Raw genomic sequence first — 19473 nt, forward strand, 5'->3', positions numbered from 1 at the left:
CGTGATCATTGGCAGAGGAGCCAACTGGCTCCGTGCCGGTGGCACGAAAAAGGGCGCCATTCGAGCTTGATTGTTACCAATGTCGCCTTACTGGCACCTGTGCCGGTGGCATGTGTAAAAAGATTCGAGTGAGGTCATTGCCAGTACTTCCTGACTGGCCCTCGTGCCGGTGGCACGTAAAAAGCACCCACTACACTCTCGGAGTGGTTGGCGCTAGGAAGGGCATCCAGCTGTAGAAACTCTGCCAGATCAAGATTGGAGCCTGGTGCAGCCGTCTGGTTCGCCAGCCCTCAGTCAAAATCGTCCAACCCATGCTAGCATGGAAAGCGGACGTTAAACGGTGGTGATGATGATGATGATGAAACTGAAAGAAGCCCATTGTGTGTGTGTGTGTGTGAGAGAGAGAGAGAGAAAGAGAGTATGTGTTTGTGTGTATCTTTGTGTTGACATCATGTGATGGTTGTAAACGAGCAATGTTGATTGTTTCCAGTCTCCTACGAGAAACCACCTCTGGCCATGGGGAAATATTACTTTGCTTGGAAACGGGCAAGGGTTGGCTGTAGGGAGAATATCTGGTCATGGAATGTCTGCTTCAACCATTTCTATCTGAGCCCTGCAAGCATGGATAAGTGAGCCATTAAGTGAGGATGATAAATACACAGTTGTGAATATGGATGTTATCATCATCATTATCGTTTAACGTCTGCTTTCCATGCTAGCATGGGTTGGACGATTTGACTGAGGTTTGGCGAACCAGATGGCTGCACCAGGCTCTAATCTTGATCTGGCAGAGTTTCTACAGCTGGATGCCCTTCCTAAAGCCAACCACTCCAAGAGTGTAGTGGGTGCTTTTACGTACCACTGGCACGAGGGCCAGTCAGGCAGTACTAGCATCGGCCATGCTCAAATGGTACTTTTTACGTACCACCTGCACAGGAGCCAGTCTGGCAGTACTGGCAATGACCACGCTTGAATGGTGCTTTTTACGTGCCACCGGCATGGGGGCCAGTTAGACGGTACTGGCAATGACCTCGCTCGAATCTTTTTACACATGCCACCAGCACAGGTGCCAGTAAGGCGATGCTGGTCACGATCAAGACAAATTAATTGTTAAACTGTGATGAATGAATTATGTAACTTCAATTGGTGCCTTACCAACATAGTTCATTTCATCTCATATATTATATACACAAACATCGCATCATAACATCATCCACACTTGTATGTATATATGTATGTGCATGCATACATATATGTATGTGTATGTACATCTGATGATGATTCAGATGAAGCTGGACAGTCACTGCCCTCTGAACTTTTATCTTTAACACCTGAATTACGATATCTTAATTAACAGTTTAATTAAACAATGTAATTATCTTCTTTCAGGGAGACTACAATCTAGTCATTAATGATTTTGTTCGAGCAAGGTCACTGTTTGCTGATACACAGGTGCAAATATTTAAGAAAGGTAAGCTCTCTCCGTTTCCTTTTAAATGTAAAATGTAAAAGCCGGACTAGATTATTTTATGCACAACTCCATTGTCTCCCGAGACAAAAAGGATGCCAACAACTCCTATACATATCTCTGTTTATTATGCAAATACTTTTTATATCTCACTCTGTTGCACCTTGAGTATCCAGGCATTTAATCATTATATATTGTGATGTATGTATATAGTATTATGTATATATTATGTGTGTAAGGCGGTGAGCTGGCAGACACGTTAGCGCGCCGGGCGGAATGCTTCGCGGTATTTCGTCTGTCGTTACGTTCTGAGTTCAAATTCCGCCGAGGTCGACTTTGCCTTTCATCCTTTCGGGGTCGATAAATAAAAGTACCAGTCTCGCACTGGGGTTGATGTAATCGACTTAATCCCTTTGTTTGTCCTCTCTATGTTTAGCCCCTTGTGGGCAATAAAGAAATATATATTATGTGTGTATATAATACGACTTGTAACCTTTCTTCTTGGCAGTCTATAAAGAAGTTGAGGAGCAAATAAACCTGTTCCGGAAAATGTTGCATAACAAACTGTTGGAACTTCCAAACTCTTTGGAGGAGCAAAAGAAACTAATACGGTAAGAATTCTTGTTGTGTGAGAGAGAGAGATTGTGTTCTGAGTTCAAATCCCACTAAAGTCATCATTACCTTTCATCTTTCTGGGCTTAGTAAACTAGAGTACTATTTTAGTTAAGTGGATTCTCAGAGTTGTTAAAATGTGTGCCAAAATGTCTTGTGTCAATATTTACCGGTTCTTTATCTTCTGAGATCATGTGATGAGTGAACGGAAGAGAAGGATGACCACATCAGGATTTGAACTCTCAACCATAAAGTATGGAGTAATGCTGGATTCTCTAAAATACCCAGTTTGGATTACTGGGTATTCTATCAATGAAGGGAGCCTCTATATGGTCATTTCACCTATGACAAATAGTAGCCAAATCTCCCTCATATATTACCTGACGGTGTTATAGAAACAAAAGGCACTTCGAGAATGAAGTAGTTTTCACATATCATCATCATCATCATTTAACGTTCGTTTTCCATGCTAGCATGGGTTGGACGGTTCGACTGGGGTCTGGGAAGCCAGGAGGCTGCACCAGGCTCCAGTCTGATCTGACAATGTTTCTACAGCTGGATGCCCTTCCTAACGCCAACCACTCCGAGAGTGTAGTGGGTGCTTTTTATGTGCCACCAACATGGCCAGAGGAGGCTGGCAACGGCTATGATCAGTTGGTACTTTTTACGTGCCACTGGCACAGAAGCCAGTCAAGGCAGCACTGGCATCGGCCCAATATATTTTGATATGGTATTTTGATGTGATTGTGTAATGAAGACTAGTAGGCTAAAACTTCAAACTCACAGTCATTCCGCTTTTTCTAAAAGTCTAATATACATGTACTCTATAAAGAAGTATTCAGTAATTCTTCAGTTTAATGTTTGTTTTTATTGTAAATTGATGCAAGGCAGTGCCCCAGCATGGCCAAAGTCAAATGACTCAAACAAGTAAAAAAAATAAAAGATAATATATATCATCATTTAACATCCATTTCCTATGCTTGCACACGTTGGTTTGCCAGAGAATTGCACCAAGTTCCAATTGTCTGTTTTGGTATGGTTTTCTATGGCTGGATGCCCTTCCTAATGCCAACCACTTTACAGAGTGTACTGGGTTCATTTTACGTGGCACCAGCACATATAATGATTATAAATACATATATTTATAATCATTTCATCATTTTATGTCTGTTTTTCCGTGTTAGCATGGGTTAGATGCATATATTGTTGACTGCACCTCCACAGTGTAACAATTTACAAATAGATGAATGAGGTATTGCTCTACAACTGGATGCCCTTCCTGATGCTAACCCTTACCTCCTTTTTCAAGTAAGGGATTGCCTATTCTACATGACTTCAAAGGCTTGAAGTTCTTGGATGATTGGTTGACAGGAGAACGGCTTATTCACCTCATACCAGCATGGCAGATGGATGTTAAAGGATGAGGAGCCTGATGTTGTCTTGTCCCTATTTTTCGATAAATTGTTTGTCAATGTCCGTGTTTATGTTTCCTCTGTAGATACCTGGTGAGTCTTGAATCCGGAGGTGAACCTGCCTGGGAGTGTCTCAACAACCAACAGAATTGGTTGATGACCATGTTGTCTCATTGTCGCAATGAACATATTATAGAAGGTAGGTCAGCATTTTTGTTTCCTATCATCATCATCGTCATCATTGTCGTCATCATCATCATCATCGTTATCATTGTCGTCATCATCGTCGTTGCCATCATCATCATTACTTTCGTTGTTGCCATCATCATCATTACTTTCGTTGTTGTCATCATTGTCATTGCTATCATTATGGTCATCACCATTATCATTACTAATGTTATCATCATCATAATTACCATCATTATGATTATCATTGTCATCATCATCACCAACATAACTAGAACTGTTTTCCTCATCATCATCGACCAAATATGGTAGTGGTGGCGGCGGCGGCAATGGGATGATGAAAATAATTGTTTGATAGTAAAATTTTAACTTTTTTTTTAAATTTGTTTTTTTGGAAAAAGGTAAAAAACTGAAAAAAGAAGATTGTACAATTGAAAGGAAGCAGACTACACCAATGTCTCCACACCAGACTGGTTATGGTCGCAGTAAGTTCTTTCTTTTAGTCTTTTATTTCAGATAAACCAATTTCTACTCTTCCTGAGATGAGTCTTTCTGCTCATTTACCTTTCTGTGATTGTCATATTGACATGACATGACTGTTACTACATTGTTTACATTTGACGGATATTTGTCCTCATCTTGTTTGTTGTCAACACAACGTTTCAGTTGATATACCCTCCAGCCTTCATCAAGTGTCTTGGGGAAATTTCGAACCTGGGTTCTCATTCCTAAGGTATTTTTTGTTGTTGTTGTTCAGGTCACTGCCTGGAATCGAACTTGGACTGAGTAATGTGTTGTGTTCTTGTGTAAAATCCTTCATTTTACATTGCTCCAATCCACTCAACTAGCAAAAATGAATAAATCCTGCTATCAGTACATATATTCCCTCCATCCAGCGGGGAATATATACACCATGAAAACCGGTCTCTTCATATGGTGTGCTCTAGCCCAGGCCATGATGGATGGCAAATGGGAAAAAAAAAAAAACCCAGTAAAACATTAATTACATGAAAATGCTCTCCCTACCCAACTTCAGTAACATCACATCAATAGCTGTTATAAACACGAGAGGTTTTTCTGCTGCTTTCTTTATTAAAACCTGTATAGAATGTATCCATTTTTCTTAAATTTACCGTAAATCCTTGAGTATAATCCGTATTTTTTTCCCAAAATTTAAAGGTCAAAATCCCTAGTGCGTACTATATACGAGGTCAAAAATGAAAATTATTTTCTAAGCAATATCCGAGTCTCTATTTGCTATCCGGCAATGTTTATTCGGATGCATTTTGTGATGTCGGGCGCAAAAATACCTTAAGCTAAGCCTGAAAACAATGAAGTCATAAAAGAATCATCCATAACTTGCAGTAAGCAACAATTTATTAAACGTTATTACTGTTATTTCTTTATTTTCTGCAAACAAAATGCACAAAAAAGCTACACGTTTGCATTATGTTATATATACAATAATAATAATAGATGTTACCGTATACATTTTTACAAACCAAGGACGTTATATAGACCTCCTTGACTCAAGTTAGAGAAGGGGTGTGTATTATACACAAAGTTTAGGTTTTTCAGAAGTGCAGCCCCCTAAAAATCCCCTGTGTATTATACTCAAGAGTGGACTATACTCGAGGATTTACGGTAATACATGGGTGACTCGCTTCATGTTCAGGATTTTGTCTTTGATTAATATATCTGTTGTGGGTTTTCTATATTTTTCAATATTTTTTTCTTGCCAGATAAATCCAGCAATCTTACTTCAGGACAGGACCAGTCAACAAGTGAGTTAATTAATTGAATTCTTTGGTTAATGGTTTGGGTGGTGGTGGTGGTAGTGGGGAAATCTAATGTGGAGATTCTCAGAATTGTTGATACTTTAGCCAGACACAAAAATTTAGAAAGATCTTCTTGCCATTCTTGATAAATGATAGAACCTCCACCTACCTATTTACATCTAGATCACTGGACCCTTCCACATGGCACCTCTTTTCATCTAGGTGACTGTACCTCTAAATAGTACCTTTTCGTAACTTGGTGATTGTTGTAAATGAGTGTCACTGTCACACAAGCAGTGTCGTTCATTTTCCAATATTATACCAGAACATTTCTGGGAAAACGTTTTCTTGCTTGGAAACAGGCGAAAGTTGGTGACAACCACAGAAAATCTTCCTTCTAAAATCCGTCCGCCCCCTGCAAACATGGAAAAGTGAATGCTAAAACAAAAACTACTTCAGTCTATTTGATCTCCAGTCATTATCAAATGTCTTATCTCCAAATATATGCAGAGTGCAAGACTAGATTTGAACCGGGACTCTTTGTATATCAGCTAAGGGTACTAACACTCTTATCCACCAGGCCATTAGTTAGTCTCTTGGAGGATGTAAATACTAAAACGAGATTGATTGTTTGGAAATAATGGATTTTTTTGGTTTGACCAGCAGTTTTTAAAAATAATTTCCACGTAACTAAACACTTTTAAACTTCGTATACTGGTAGTATGTGTTTATAAAACATCTTTTTCTCTTGGCTTTATTGAGAAAATTCTATAGTTTGTAAGATATTTGTTGTTTTTTCTTCAATTTCTGCAATTTCAACCAATCAATGATGTCTATTGAGGTGAAAACATTCTGTGCCGTATGAATATGTCCCTCGTTAAAGAAACAGATTGGGTTTATTTACATTTCTGAAGAAAAAAATATACCCTTCCTGCCACTCCTAACCTTAACCCTAACTAACCCTAATTCTAACCCTAACCCTAAAACAGATTGAAATGCAATAGATCAATACTAGGGTCATAATTAAGGGTGACAATTTCATATGACACCGCTAGAAAAAACTGCCGTTCAAACCGAAAAGATCGGAAAAAATTATTATCATGCTTTGAACTTGGTTTGTTATTTTGAAATAATTTGTTGCAGCCACTCGCTTCAAGACACCACAGAAAGTTTTGTTTATTGAAGAACTCAATGATATTGTCACGGAGAATTTTCCTGATTTTTGGAAACTAGGACATGCATATTTTGCCGGCAGTCTCATTCATAAAGAAGTAAGTGTTTTACTCAGAGTATGTTTCTGGTTTTTGTTTTGGTGTTCTGTAACTCCTGATCAGCTTTACTTTGGGGTACACGAGCGTTTAGGAGAACCCCTAGAGATTGGTTTTACTTACGATTGCTTAGAATTGTCCCTATTAACAGTTTTACTGAAAAATGTTTAGAAGTAAAAGCAAAACAAGACAGTAAAAACAATACAAATAAAACAGTAAAAAGCAGGACAAGGAGAATAACACAGTAAAAACAAACAATGAGGGCTGTTAAGCCAAGATGATGGAAAAATCATTTTGAACGCATTGAGGGGACAGCTTATGAGAAGGACAGGATAAGCCGTCTTGACTTGAAGATAGCAGTTGGAACAGCCTCTTGGTTTGTTTTTACTGTGTTATTCTCCTTGTCCTGTCATTTACTGTTTTTATTTGAATTGTTTTTACTGTCCTGTTCTTGTTACCACTTTTAACCTTCCTCAAAAAATCCCAAATTTTATTTAATTTGCTTTGCGGGAAGGACTGTTTCAACGAAGTCGTGTCTTGTCCTTACCTTCGAAACACGGAGTAGACGAAACTGGGACAACTGAAGAAGGGGAATATTCCTTGTGTTGTATGTCTTCTACTCTGTTTTTTCGTTGTTTGAAAAAAAAGTTCGTTTCCATGTTTTTGTTTTTATGTTTTCGTTTCTCATTGTGTTCAACGTTTTTTTGGTGCCCTGTACCCATATATATGCATGTATATATACATATAGATGTAGGTATGTACATATATGTATGTATATATGCATATGTTTGTATATTATTTATGTTATTATATATGTATATATGATGGAATATTTTGACTATATAAGTATATTCAGCCTAGCTATTGAAAAGAATAAATGTTTAGATTTTTCCAGTGCCCTAAACATGTCAAGTGACTGTGCAAGCTACTCCACTGGTCTGTTGTTAGTAGTAGTAGTAGTGATGGTAGTAGTTTATGTTGTGTCAATGTTATTTCACTTTAACCTGTCTTTGTGTGGTGTTATATTAAATGGAAGTTTTGCAATCTTTCTCTGCTTCAGACGGGAGACAAATCCTTCAAAATTGACTCAAACAAACATCTACAGTTCAAGGTAAAGACTTCTTATTTATATACATCAGTAGACTTACCTACATCTCTCTCTTTCTCTCTCTCACATATATGTGTGTGTATATATATGTGTATATATATGTATATATATGTATGTATATATATATATATATATATATATATATATATATACACACACATGCATAATTGTTGATATATATTCTTTTACTGCTTTTACTTGTTTCAGGGATTTGCCTGTGGCCATGTGTATATATTTATATATACACATATACACACATAATTATGGGAACACACACACACACACACACATATATATATATATAAAATATACATACAAATATATATATATATATATACTCTCTTTACTCTTTTACTTGTTTCAGTCATTTGACTGTGGCCATGCTGGAGCACCGCCTTTTGTCAAGCAAATCGACCACAGGACTTATTCTTTGTAAGCCCAGTACATATTCTATCAGTCTCTTTTGCCGAACCGCTAAGTGACGGGGACGTAAACACACCAGCATCGGTTGTCAAGCAATGCTAGGGGGACAAACACAGACACACAAACACACACACACACACATATATACATATATATACACATATATACGACAGGCTTCTTTCAGTTTCCGTCTACCAAATCCACTCACAAGGCATTGGTCAGCCCGGGGCTATAGCAGAAGACACTTGCCCAAGATGCCACGTAGTGGGTCTGAACCCGGAACCATGTGGTTGGTTAGCAAGCTACTTACCACACAGCCACTCCTGCGCCTATATATATATATATATATATATATATATAAAATTTAAAAAAAACAACTTTTATCAATTCAAAATGAACAATTAAATTACACCTTCTAGAAAATTTTAATTTAATAGAAATTTTAAAATTAAAATAACAATAAAATGTCAATGATTAAGTAATAATTTCCTCAAATAATAATTATATATATAAATAAATAAAAGGATAAAATTGTTATTATAAAATAATTATAATAGTATCAGTGACCAGCATGCAATTAAAAACTATAGATGTAAAAATTAATATAGATTCATTATTATATATAAAAATATTTCTATTTCTAGCATGTTGGTACTTTTTCCAAGTAGCCTTCATTATGATTATGTACTTTTATGTACTTTGTAAAACCAGCAAGGTCTAATGGCAAGGAACACATCTGCCTGTCAAACAGTGCCTCAATAACATATTCATCCAACCCATGCTAACATGGAAATACAGATGTAAAACAGACATATATATTTGTTATATTTATTTTCTTATATGATTATTCTCTCACAGCAAATGGTGTCGGATGTCATAACATTCTTTGCCAATCTGGTCCGTGCTGCGTTCTTGCCTGAGTCTCTGGAAAACCTACCGAGGGAAGAACGGGAAAAATATGGGATCTGGCCAGAAAACAAACAGGAGATCCCTTTTGCCTGGCTGCCACACTGTGTCCGATGTGTTCGGTAAATATTTAAATCTCTTTCACTCTTTTACTTGTTTCAGTCATTTGACTGTGGCCATGCTGGAGCACTGCCTTTAGTTGAGCAAATCGACCCCGGGACTTATTCTATGTAAGCCCAGTACTTATTCTATCGGTCTCTTTTTGCCGAACCACTAAGTTACGGGGACATAAACACACCAGCATCAGTTGATAAGTGATGTTGGGGGGACAAACACACGCACGCACACACACATGCACACACACACACATATGTACAATGGGCTTCTTTCAGTTTCCATCTACCAAATCCACTTACAAGGCTTTGGTCGGCTCGAGGCTATAGTAGAAGACACTTGCCCAAGGTGCCACGCAGTGGGACTGAACCTGGAACCATGTGGCTGGTAAGCAAGCTACTTACCACACAGCCACATCTAATTGATAATTACTAGAATCTCTGTAGTGGTTTAACCCTGGGTCAGCCCTGATCCAGCCGAACCTTTGATCGTTACTGTCACCATTTAGCCCTGATCCAACAGATCTATGCTTGCTGTTGTTATTTAGCCCTAGGTCAGTGTTGATTGAGCTGAGCTATGATCGGTGGTATTCCAGCCTTGACCAACTTGTCTGTTGTTTTCCTGTCATAGTGTATCTAGGACTACATCATCCTTCCCGTGTTTAAGACAATGGTTTTAAGGATATTCGATGGCTATTTCTAGCAGATTGAATGACTGCATAGACACTCCTTGGTGGGCTCATCACTAAATTGATGGTGGTGGCTATGGCTGAGTTGGTCGGATGCCTAAGTCTGAACAGAGCTGATCTGGGGCTACACAACAACAACAACAATCATCATCATTATCATCATCACCACCACCATCATCAGCATTATTATCATTACCACCAGCATTGTCACCATCACCACTGCTATCGTCACCATCATCACCACCGCCACCACCACCGCAACCTTCAGCAGCATTATCATCATCACCACCACCACCATCAGCAGCAGCATTATCACCATCACCACCATGACTATCATCACCACCACCATCATCACCACCACCACCATCACCATCATCGTCCTCACCACCACCACCTGTATCATCATCTCCACCATTATCACCATTACTGTTACCACCAGCATTATCATCATCACCACTATCATCACCACCACCACCAGCATTATCACCATCACCACCACTATCATCACCATCACCACCACTATCATCACCATCACCGCCACCACCACCACCATCACCACCAACACCACCACCATCATCACCATCACCATTATCGTCCTCACCACCACCACCTGTATCATCATCTCCACCATTATCACCTTTACTACTACCAACTGCATTATCATCATTATCATAACCATCATCATCATCATAGTCTAAACAATTCTAATACTTTTACAAAGGCGTTCTCTAAATTCTTCTTCCGTTTCCCCTTCAGTTCCTGTGTTTCATCCCTCACCAATCTTGATTTGCCGACCGATTCTACGGATCTGATCCAAGAACTGGCATTTGATATGCGAACCCACTGCATGTTTACCTTACTGAAACAGGCCATCACAGGTGAGTGCAGGAGAGCTCCTCCTTTTTTTGGTGTAAAATTTACAGAAATTAGGGAGAGATTCTTCAGGAAATAGCAGGGAAAAAAAAACCAAGAAAATAAAGTAAAACTAGGAAAAGTGGGCGGGCGGGCGGGCAAGTACTGTGCCCAGAAAAAAGGGCAACAGAGGGTTGAAAAGAACGATGGAATGGATTTCACCAGAGGGACTGAGATGGAGGTGGAATGTCTCCTTAGCTCGTAGGGTCAGATTCATGTCAAAAGAGTAATGACCAAATAGATTGCTATCCAGGTAATATCATCTGTAGAAGAAAGGATACCTATTTCTTTACTACCCACAAGGGGCTAAACACAGAGAGAGGACAAACAAGGACAGACAAACGGATTAAGTGGATTATATCGACCCCAGTGCGTAACTGGTACTTAATTTATCGACCCTGAAAGGATGAAAGGCAAAGTCGACCTCGGCGAGTGGCAGACAAAATACGGCTACTCATTTCGCCTGGCATGCTAATGTTTCTGCCAGCTCGCCGTAGAAGAAAGGATACCATAATAGATGTTGTCAGTGGTGGACTGGGTCTAAAAATATTGGTTGCCAGGAGACTAAGGGGACCCACCTGCAGCTACAAGGGGGCCCACCCACAACTATAAGGGGGCCCACCTGAAACGATAATGCTATCATTGAATTTTTTTATTTTCAATTGTCTACAAACACAGCCAGGTTGAAATAATTAATGCATTCTTCCAGGAGTGAATAAAAAATTCTCAAACTTGAGGGTGATGGGGCCCCTCCATATATGGATTCTAATGGCACAAGGGCCCACTTGCCATCAGGCAAGCTGGCAACCTGGCCAGTCCACCACTGGATGTTCTGTATCAATGTTCAAGTTCTGCTGCAGCATCGGGAATCTCACGATGGTAGAGATTCCTCCCCACGTATTCCAGGAGAACACCATTTGTATCCCCCCCCCTGGCCAGTTCCTGTCTTGCTCTGTCAACAATGTCCTACAAAAGTGATAACTCCCTAACTCTAAAACCTGTAGCTCATTTCAGAATATCAGAAAGCGGCAGAAAGGTAAGTTGATTGAGGGGTGGTATTGATAAATGCATAAGACGTCTTTGAAGAGATTCTCTCTCAGACAAAAATTACAGCATCATGTCTTTTAGTGGTGTATATGTATTAAGTATGATACACAGATGACTATTTTAATTTACCATATTTTAACGTGTATAAGGAAAATCCTAATTTGAGGGGCTTAAATTTTGGAAAAAAGGTTTTCTAAGGGATTACAATACTATCCATAAAGGTGAAGGTACAAGATTGGTTTGGTCAAGAATGGTAACAGACAGAGAGAGGGTTGAAGAAGGGTGTGTCCAGCAATGGACTGTTGTGTGTTAAAGGAATCAAAGAAATCAATTGAAACTCTTGGAGATGGTGCTCCAGCATGGCCACAGTCCATTGTTGGAACCAATGAAAGAATAAAAGAATCATTGTGTTATTTTTTTTATGTTTTGTTTATTTTTTTCAAAGTATTTTTATTGTTTTTAGATGTGGAATGTCTTCACACCAAAGAAACCTGGAATGTCGAAGCTGACGATGAATATGGTGGCACAACCCAGCTTGTAAGTAGGGGATTTGCAGAGTATTATAGAATATTCTAGTACTGTAGAGAATTGCTGAATATTGTAGAGCAGTGTTTCTCAACCAGGGTTCCCCGGAACCCTAGGGTTCGGTAAAAGGTTCCTAGGGATTCCACGAGAAAGAGTGAGATAAGCTAATGCTAATTTCATGATTGTAATTCTTACTATACATGCACAACATATTATTGGATATTGTAATATAGACATCATCCTATCTAACCTATTATGTCATCAAAAAAATATAACAACCATATATTATATATATATATATATATATATATATATATAAAATGTTTGTTCCTTCTCAAGCCATGCCTGGCTCATAAGGGCCGGTTTCCTTGGCTTATAGGTTCCCCACCTGGACGGGACGCTGGTCCATCGCAGGTGAGCTGCAATATGCAGGAGGGAAGAGTGAGAGAAAGTTGTGGCGAAAGAGTCAGCAGAAGTTCGCCATTACCTTCGGCCAGAGCCGCACAGAGCTTAGGTGTTTCACTCATAAACACACACATTGCCTGGTCTGAGATTCGAACCTGTGATCCCTCGACCACGAGTCCGCAGCTCTAACCACTAGGCCATGTGCCTCAACACACACACACACACACACACACACACATATGATATTTACCATGTGAACGACAATGAAAATATATGAGAAAGATATGGTGTATAATTTTGTTTGTGCAGGGGTTCCTTGAGACATGTAATTTATCTTAAGGGTTACACAAGAGTATGTAGGTTGAAAAACACTGCTGTAGAGGAATGTAGAAAATTGTAAGGTATCATAGAAAATTGTGTTTTACTGTGAGTATAGAAGAATATTGTAGGAACATATTGAGATGGGGAAATGTGATAATGTGCTGTATATGGTACTATGGAATAAATGTATAGATTTTTAATCAACACTGTATATATAGACAAGTGTAAATATGTCTTTGTGGACAGAAAAAGAGAGATCAGCTGAACTAGTTTCAGCCCTGTGTTGGGATGTCATCACTGACTGAGCACCTTTATCTTAAGAGACACTGCTTAGAAACTCATTATTACTTACCGTTTGAGTTAAATAGTATAATTTGCATTTATAAAGCATACTCAATGGTTACTTCGTTTAATAAATTACTGTTTTATTTCAATGCTCTATGGATTGGAAAAGAGGGTTCACAGTGATGAAATCTCAACATGGGACTGAAACTAGTCCAGGTGATCTCTTTTTTTTTTCTGTCGGTAGAGCAGGTTAAATTTTGAAATGATGCTCCTTGGAATCTGGTACCAAATGTGTCCTTCTTTATTTATGTCTGTAGCTTAAGATTTGGCTGCTATTTTTTGGTGAAGCAAAGCAACCATGTTCAGAGATCTCGTTTGTTGACTTCAAATCCTCTCAGTCATGTTTCAATTCCTGCCACCATTATTATTTGTTAATTCTGTCCAAACTAATCCATTGTCTCCTGTTTCAATTCCAGCCGGCGTTATTTGAAAATATTGTCAATGAAACAATTCAACATTTACATGAAGTTGTTATCCAGAACAGAACCGGGGAATATGAGGTAAATATTGTTCTTGCTATAGATGTTGTTGGTGTTGGTATTAATGCTGTTGTTGTAGAAGAGGGTGTGAAAGTGTAGATAGTCTTCATCATCATCATCATGTAGCAACCCCTTTTCCAAGCCCCCATGGGTCAAATAGAGTTTTATTGAGGCAAACATTATCATTTTTTAATTAGAAATATTTAAAATTTAGTGATGATATTTAACGAAATTGATAAAGAACCATAATATATTTATTTCTTTATTGCCCACAGAGGGGACAAAACGAGGACAGACAAAAGGATTAAGTCGATTACATTGACCCCCAGTGCATAACTGGTACTTATTTAATTGACCCTGAAAGGACGAAAGGCAAAGTCGACCTTGGCGGAATTTGAACTCATAACATAATAGCAGACAAAATACTACTAAGCATTTCGCCCGGTGTCCTAATGATTCTGCCAGCTCGCTGCCCTGATATATAATATATTTAATGTGAATCATCATCGTCGTTTAACGTCCAGTTTGAAATATGTGTTAAGTGAATACTAATTAATACTGCTTCAATATTTTGCTGGAAATCAGTGCCTTTTAACCTAAAATTACTGCATTTTCCCAGATTCAGGTCACCCATAATTCACCACCCTTAATACTTAAAATCATTTCAGATGCTTGTTAATCTCTTGGATAGCTACATATATCCCCCCCCACCCCATGGGTTAGTGGTTAGAACAGTGGACTCGTGGTCAAAGGATCGTGGGTTTGAGTCTCAGACCAGGCGATGTGTGTGTTTATGAGCGAAACACCTAAGCGCCACACGGCTCCGGCAGAAGGTAATGGTGAGCTTCTGCTGACTCTTTCGTCACAACTTTCTCTCACTCTTTCCTCCTGCATCTAGCAACTCACCTCTGACGGACCGGCATCCCATCCAGGTGGGTAACCTATACGCCAAGGAAACCAGGAAACCAGTCCTTATGAGCCAGGCGTGGCTTGAGAAGGAACAACCCTATGGGTCACTATTGACCACTTTGCTAAGCCATTGTATATTTAGGACTGCATCATCTAACATTTTCCTCTCTTTTTAAGATGTGTAATTTGAGAAAATTTCAGCTGTTTTTGTCCTAGCAGGTGGGGCAAGAACTATGGAAAATAGAACTGTCAAAGGCCCTTTCAAGTATGCTTCTTAATCTTGTTTATTTCCAGATCTTCAGCCAGCAGACAACCCAGAAAGAAGCCACTATGCTATGTACCAAACTGCTCCAAGCATTCTCTGTCTGTCTCCACAAATTAGCTTTCCAACAGCCTCAGTCAATTGGAGACACAAATAAGTTAGTCTTCCTACGTTTTTCACTTTACCTGTCTTTGTGTTTGTCCATCTTCTTTTTGAGCTTTAGCCACTACACACATTTTTTCTCCCCTTGTTTTTTTCTGTGTCCCTTTCTGTAGAATAGTGTAGGCTCGAAACGTAAAAGACATTTTCTATTCCTGAGCATTATACTAATACATCTGTTTGTTTTGTACACCACCCGTCTTCATCTTTTGTTTTTTTCGTAAACTCTCCCCATATATATATATATATACATTCACATGCTCACATATACACACATATATATGATCTGTTGATTAATGAACATTCAAACGTTGGGCCTCACTGAGGCAATGACAAGTGGCTGAGACCTTTGGAGATGTGCTGTGCTTGAGAAGACCTGGCAAGCCAAGTGAGACCATAACCACGGCATAACCCAGTGCTGTATAACCAGCCCATTTAAGAGTATCCTTCAATCATTGGACAATAAACTACACTTGCGAAGACCTGTTGAGGCAAGTGAAGTCGTTGTTGTGGCCGATGACAGTACCACCTGATTGGCACCTATACCAGTGGAACGTTAAAAGCACCATTTGAGTGTGATTGTTGCCAGGGCTGCTGACTGGCTCCCATACTGGTGGCACATAAAAAGCACCATTCAAGTGTGATCATTGCCAGCGTCGCCTAGCTGGCCACCTGTGCCAGTGGCACGTAAAAAGCACCATTCAAGCATGGTCATTGTCAGTGCTACCAGACTGGCTCCTGTGCAGGTGGCACGTAAAAAACACCATTTGAGTGTGGCCGTTGCCAGTATTGCCTGACTGTCCCTCGTGCCAGTGGCACATAAAAGCATCCACTACACTCTCAGCGTGGTTGGTGTTAGGAAGGGCATCCAGCTGTAGAAAACCATGCCCAATCAGGCAGGAGCCTGGTGCAGCATGTCAGCCCAGTTTTTTAGTTTTAAAAATCATTTAATCTCATGATTACTGGATGTGGCTTCTTCAAATCGTACAAATGTCTTCACCTTATTTTCTTCCATTGAGTGAGGTTTTCTTTAACTGAAAATATTACAATCTATCTTTCATCGTGGTATTCACTCTAACATATGTAGTTTTATGATTTTTTTTTTATATATTTCTCAATGCTTCTACATATTTATTTTTTATGTAAACAGATTTTTAATTCTATTTATTTATTTCTGTATTTTTTCTTTCAGATCTGATTCTTTACAAGATGATCTACCACCATTTGTAAGTAAATGTTTTGAGGTTACCAAAATGTTAAAACAGTTCCTAATAATAATAAATAATAATTAATTCTTTTTATTGGCCACAAGGGCTGACAAATATGATTGGAAAACAAAGGGACAAAACAGGACGAAAGGTTACAAAAGGTTTTGTCCGTTTGTGAAAAAAAAAACAAGTAAAAAGCAGTTTAACAATCAAAATTTTAACAACGAAAAACTCCCAATAGAGGAGACGCTTCGAAAAAAGAAAAGGTCTCACGTGGAAAAACCCATAAAAACCAGGGGAGCCTGGTCAAAAGGGGGGTAGAGAGCCCCTTTCTCCTTTTATAATAATAATAATCATCATCATCATCATCATCGTTTAACGTCCGCTTTCCATGCTAGCATGGGTTGGACGGTTCAACTGGGGTCTGGCAAGCCCGAAGGCTGCACCAGGCCAGTCAGATCTGGCAGTGTTTCTACAGCTGGATGCCCTTCCTAACGCCAACCACTCCGAGAGTGTAGTGGGTGATTTTATGTGCCACCGACACAGGTGGCAGACGGCCACGCTCGGATGGTGTTTTTTATGTGCCACCGACACAGGTGCCAGACGGGGCTGGCGGACGGCCACGCTCGGATGGTGTTTGTTACGTGCCCTCAGCACGGAGGCCAGTCGTTGCGGTACTGGCTACGATCACGTTCGGATGGTTTTCTTATGTGCCACCGGCACTGGTACCACAAGGATACAAATTCCATTGATGTTCATCTATTTTGATTTGGTTCGATTTGATTTGATTCGATTCGATTCTCACTTGCCTCAACAGGTCTTCACAAGTGTCACAAGAAGGAAGGTATGCACAGGTGGACTGACTACGTCCCAGGTAGGGGCCACGGATTATGGCTTCACTAGTCTTGCCGGGTCTTCTCACGCACAGCATACTTCCATAGGTCTCGGTCTCTAGTCATTTCCATGGTGAGACCTAACGTCCGAAGGTCGTGCTTCACCACTTCGTCCCAGGTTTTCCTGGGTCTACCTCTTCCACGGGTTCCCTCAACTGCTAGGGATTGGCACTTTCTCACACACCTATCTTCATCCATTCTCGCCACATGACCATACCAGCGCAATCGTCTCTCTTGCACACACAACTGATGCTCTTAGGTACAACATTTCTCTCAAGGTACTAACGCTCTGTCGAGTAAGTACACTGACATTACACATCCATCGGAGCATACTGGCTTCGTTCCTCACGAGCTTACGCATGTCCTCAGCAGTCACGGCCCATGTTTCACTGCCATGTAGCATAGCTGTTCGTACACATGCATCATACAGTCTGCCTTTTACTCTGAGCGAGAGGCCTTTAGTCACCAGCAGAGGTAAGAGCCCCCTAAACTTTGCCCAGGCTATTCTTATTCTAGCAGTTACACTTTCAGCGCACCCGCCCCCACTACTGACTTGGTCACCTAGATAGCGGAAGCTATCAACTACTTCTAGTTTTTCCCCCCGGAAAGTGACGGAAGTTGTTTTCTGCAGATTTTCGGAGGTCAATGCTCCAGAGCATCTGCCACATACAAAAACTATCTTCCCAGTTAGCCTACCTTTGACATTGCTGCACCTCTTATGTGTCCATAGCTTACACTGGGTACATCTTATAGAGTTTCTACCTACACCTTTTCTACAGATCGAGCAGGGCCATCTTCCTGAGGATATTTGTGGATTTTCTAACTTTCTACTTATTAGTACTTTGGTTTTAGCTAGGTTGACTCTAAGGCCCCTCGATTCTAAACCCTCCTTCCACACCTGGAACTTCTCTCCAGTTCTGATAGTGACTCAGCGATTAGAGCGAGGTCGTCAGCATAGAGGAGCTCCCAGGGGCAACCTGTCTTGAATTCCTCCACAATTGCCTGGAGGACTATGATAAATAGGAGGGGGCTGAGTACTGAACCCTGGTGGACCCCAACCTCTACCTTGAATTCTTCTGTGTACATGCTGCCAACTCTAACCTTACTTACGGCATCTCTGTACATGGCTTGCACAGCCCTCACCAGCCATTCATCTATCCCTAGTTTCCTCATTGACCACCAGATGAGGGATCGGGGGACCCTATCAAAGGCTTTCTCCATGTCAACGAAAGCCAGGTACAGGGGCTTATCTTTGGCTAGGTATTTCTCCTGCAGCTGCCTTACCAGGAATATAGCATCAGTGGTGCTTTTCCCTGGGACAAACCCAAACTGCATCTCATCTAAACTAACTCTCTCTCTAATTAGTTGGGCTATGACCCTCTCCGTAACCTTCATTACCTGATCCAACAGCTTGATACCTCTGTAATTATTTGTATCCAGGGCATCACCTTTACCTTTGTAGCAGTTGACTAGTATGCTGCTACACCAGTCATTGGGTATGACTCCTTCGTGTATCACCTGGTTGACTATACGGGTGACTAGGTTATAGCCGACACTGCCAGATATTTTGAGCATCTCTGCAGTAATTCCTGATGGGCCTGGGGCTTTCCCTGTCTTCATGCTTCTAATTGCCTTAGCTACCACGGAACTATCAACTCGGATAGCTGGTCCCTCTGTTGGGTCAACATTCGGCAGACTCTCTTTATCCCATTCATTTTCTTTATTCAGCAACCTTTCATAGTGGCATCTCCAAACCTCTCTCTTTGCATCCTCATTTAGCGCAAGTGAACCATCATCCATGCGAACACACTTCTCTCCTACCACATCACGATTCTCTCTCACACACTGTCTTGCAACACGAAATACCTCAAGTCTTTCATCCTCACGGCTCAGAACATTGGCAATTTTTTCTTATCCGCTTCCCCTCTGGCTAAATAAACCTGTCTCCTAGCTTCCCTTTTGGCTGTCTGATACAATTCCCTGCTACCACCGTTCTTCCAGTCCTTCCAAGCCTGTCTCTTTTGTCTAATAGCCCTGTCAACCAC

The 19473-nt window shown here is 40.2% G+C and overlaps 1 protein-coding gene across 4 annotated transcripts in view; it reads left to right on the forward strand.

Moving 5' to 3' along the window:
* Nucleotides 1-19473, forward strand: part of LOC115221685 (exocyst complex component 2-like) — a 65621-nt gene that overhangs the window by 16644 nt on the left and 29504 nt on the right. For all 4 annotated transcript variants that reach the window (XR_005002952.1, XM_029791889.2, XM_029791890.2 and 1 more), the window contains exons 10-22: nucleotides 1390-1471; nucleotides 1977-2079; nucleotides 3579-3691; nucleotides 4080-4163; nucleotides 5421-5462; nucleotides 6600-6727; nucleotides 7785-7835; nucleotides 9114-9283; nucleotides 10720-10841; nucleotides 12386-12459; nucleotides 13935-14018; nucleotides 15201-15325; nucleotides 16520-16553. Coding sequence is in view for 3 of the 4 variants with exons in the window: in XM_029791889.2 (XP_029647749.1) it covers nucleotides 1390-1471; nucleotides 1977-2079; nucleotides 3579-3691; nucleotides 4080-4163; nucleotides 5421-5462; nucleotides 6600-6727; nucleotides 7785-7835; nucleotides 9114-9283; nucleotides 10720-10841; nucleotides 12386-12459; nucleotides 13935-14018; nucleotides 15201-15325; nucleotides 16520-16553 (1212 nt within the window). In the remaining variant the exon portion in view is untranslated. The remainder of the gene's footprint in view (nucleotides 1-1389; nucleotides 1472-1976; nucleotides 2080-3578; nucleotides 3692-4079; nucleotides 4164-5420; nucleotides 5463-6599; nucleotides 6728-7784; nucleotides 7836-9113; nucleotides 9284-10719; nucleotides 10842-12385; nucleotides 12460-13934; nucleotides 14019-15200; nucleotides 15326-16519; nucleotides 16554-19473) is intronic.

Source organism: Octopus sinensis, linkage group LG18, assembly GCF_006345805.1.
Source record: "Octopus sinensis linkage group LG18, ASM634580v1, whole genome shotgun sequence".
Taxonomy (NCBI): domain Eukaryota; kingdom Metazoa; phylum Mollusca; class Cephalopoda; order Octopoda; family Octopodidae; genus Octopus; species Octopus sinensis.